At 40.1% G+C, this 2,842-nt stretch overlaps 1 protein-coding gene across 1 annotated transcript; it reads right to left on the minus strand.

Moving 5' to 3' along the window:
• Positions 1-863: 863 nt before the first annotated feature.
• Positions 864-2,630, minus strand: LOC107464586 (uncharacterized). Its single transcript, XM_016083506.1, has 2 exons — positions 2,343-2,630; positions 864-1,847 (listed from the first exon to the last, which is right to left on the minus strand). Exons 1-2 carry the CDS (start codon positions 2,628-2,630, stop codon positions 864-866), a joined length of 1,272 nt encoding a protein of 423 aa, XP_015938992.1.
• Between the last annotated feature and the right edge of the window lie 212 nt (positions 2,631-2,842).

The following is a 2,842-nucleotide window of genomic DNA, read 5'->3' on the forward strand; positions in this document are numbered from 1 at the left end:
TTGAAGAAGTAGCTCAACACACAAATGAAACAAGAAAAATTGAAAATAAAAGAAGATAACTCCTATGTCATCTCCGGCATAACCATCAACATGAGTTATTTACCACACCACTCCGTAGCACATGAGAAGGTTTGAGCAACACACTCTACAACTCCTGTTGGCTTTCCCTGAAAAATGACATCATTGCGTCGTAACCAAATATTCCAAATAGTTGAGAAGAAACCAACTAGCCGACACTTGCGCATCTCTTTTCTCAGCGACATAGATCTCCAACTCTCAAAGTGTTCTTTCAACATATCAGGTGCAATCTACGTCTGTCCAAACTCTGAAATCTAGGCACACCACACCTGCCAAAAGTACTCACAAGAAACAAATAAGTGTTGAATATTTTCTACTTCATTGTTACACAACACACACAAGTTATCATTTTGTTGTAAAAGTCCCAGCCTACTTAGCCAATCCTTTGTATTTACTCGGCCTACCAATACAAACCAAGTGAACAACTCCACTCGAGGTGGAACTAGCCCTTTCCAAATTTTCTTAGTGAATTTGTATCTTAGTAGCTCATCATCCAAAGAATCTCCCTGCAAAACTTGCACAAATAAGTTAGTAAAATAAACACCTTCCTTGTCAAATTTCCACACCACTCTATCATGCACTTCTGCTATCAATCTAAAAGATTGCAATACTTGAAGTATCTGGTCTAGTGTCTCTGTTTCCCATTGGCGTAATCTTCTCCTCCATTAGAAGTGTCATACCCACTCTATCCCATCCCAGAACCCACAGTCCCTAATTACTGATCCTTTTTTGTTTGAAATTAAGAAGAGTCTCGGAAAGGAGTCTTTCAGCTTTCCCACTTGGAGTCACGTATCCTTCCAAAACCTTGTGGATCTACCATCTCCTACTTCCATAGTAAGGCCATCAATCATCTTTTGCCTTACATGTTGCTCCTCTATTTGCAGTTGACATATGTCTCTCCATGGACCACCTCTTTCTGGTAATTTTTGCGATGGCAATAGGTGATTTAGATTCAAGTTATTACAGGAGCACACAATCTTCTTCCATAGGGTGCATTCCTCCTTTGAGAACCGCCACCACCATTCAAATAGTAAAGCAGCATTACGAACCACCGCATCCCCCACACCCAAACCTCCTAGCTTCTTTGGTGCCTGGATCATTTCCCACTTCACTGGAGCCATGCCAGGTCGCCTATCATCCTTCCCCCAGAAGAACCTTTTCTGCATTGAGATGATTTTACGTGCAACCGCTTTTGGCATCTTATACAAACTCAAGTAATAAATCGACAAGCTATTAATAACCCACTTAATGAGTACTAGCTTCCCAGCCTTACTAAGGACCCTTCCTTTCCACAAACTGAGCTTCTCTTCCACCTTGTTTATAACCGGCTTCCACGTTTTTACCAACCTCGAATTTGCTCCTAGGCTAATCCCAAGATACCTCACCGGTAAGGCCGCCTCCTGGGAATCTAGTAACTGACACATCTGTCTAGCCCACTCCTGGCTGCAGTTCACTAGTATCAAATTGGACTTCTCGAAGTTAATACTCAAGTCAGACATCATTTCAAAGCACCTCAGCAACCTCTTATAGTTTCGGGCTGTCTCCTCATCCGACGAACAGAATAATATAGTGTCATCAGCAAATTTTAAGTGTGATAACTCTATATTATCCCGACCAACTAGCAGTGGAGAGATACGACCATTTCTTACCGCCTCCCTAATCATCCTGTTAAGCACATCTACCACCAAAACAAACAAAAACAGTGATAAAGGATCATAGTTGTTATTGTCACCGACGATATTAAAGAAGTCATGCTTGTTGTTTGTCCACTATTCAAGATTAAGGTGTTGAGAGCACCATTCCTATCACACATTGTTAAATACGGCTTATTCATGTATACTTTTGTGCACTACTCCGATGTACTCCTAGAGGCAATGATAATGGTTGTGAACTTGCTTCCACAAAAAAATTAGATTCCAAAAATTAAAGTTTCAATAATTTTTTTGGAAATAAAGTTTTTTTTATTTTATAATAGAAAAAAATCTAATGCTAAAGTTATCAGAATTTATTATTGGGTAAACTACCATTTCTATTCATGAAAGTTGAAAACGCTAACATATCTGTCCATAAGGTAGTGTTTGTTTGCGAGACAGAGACCAAGAGACAGAGACAGAATAAGTATTAGTATTATGTTTGGTGTGAAAGTGTACAAGACTGATTTATGTCTCAGTATCCTGTTTCGTTTGAAATAGAAAATGGAGACTAAATATTTAAAATTACTAAAATGCCCTTAATTTTAATAATAAACCCTAACCCCCAAATACAATTTCATTTTCATCAGCATCCAACCCTAACCCCCTTTTTTCGTCTCGTCTACCCTTTCTCCTATCCTCTGCCTTGAACGAATCCTGGAGCTTGACCCGCCGCTGGTAGCACCTCCAAGGGTCGCAACCACGACGGCGCCTCTCCAGTTTTCCTTGGTTCATCTTCGTGGCCCCAGTTGTCACCCTCGGTTTGTGACACTGCTTCTGTATCCACACCGATGGGTGTGCGTCGCCACCGTCTCGGAGCTGTGCGTCTGGTCTCTGTTTCTCTGTCAACGGAGCTGGCATGTTCTTTCAATTTACCTTATTTGCTTGTTAATTTTGTGAAGTTCAAGATGGATTTTTGATTATCCCATTTTCTGATTTGAGAAACCCTCACCTTTTGATTTGTCCTCATGTTGATGAGAATGTTTAAATTTCTCGTAGGATGATTTGAGATTTGCCCTGATTTGCTTAAAATTGCTTATTTGTGCTTCTTCAAATGTTGAAGATTTCTGAAG

The sequence above is a fragment of the Arachis duranensis genome, chromosome 9, assembly GCF_000817695.3.
Source record: "Arachis duranensis cultivar V14167 chromosome 9, aradu.V14167.gnm2.J7QH, whole genome shotgun sequence".
NCBI classification, from domain to species: domain Eukaryota; kingdom Viridiplantae; phylum Streptophyta; class Magnoliopsida; order Fabales; family Fabaceae; genus Arachis; species Arachis duranensis.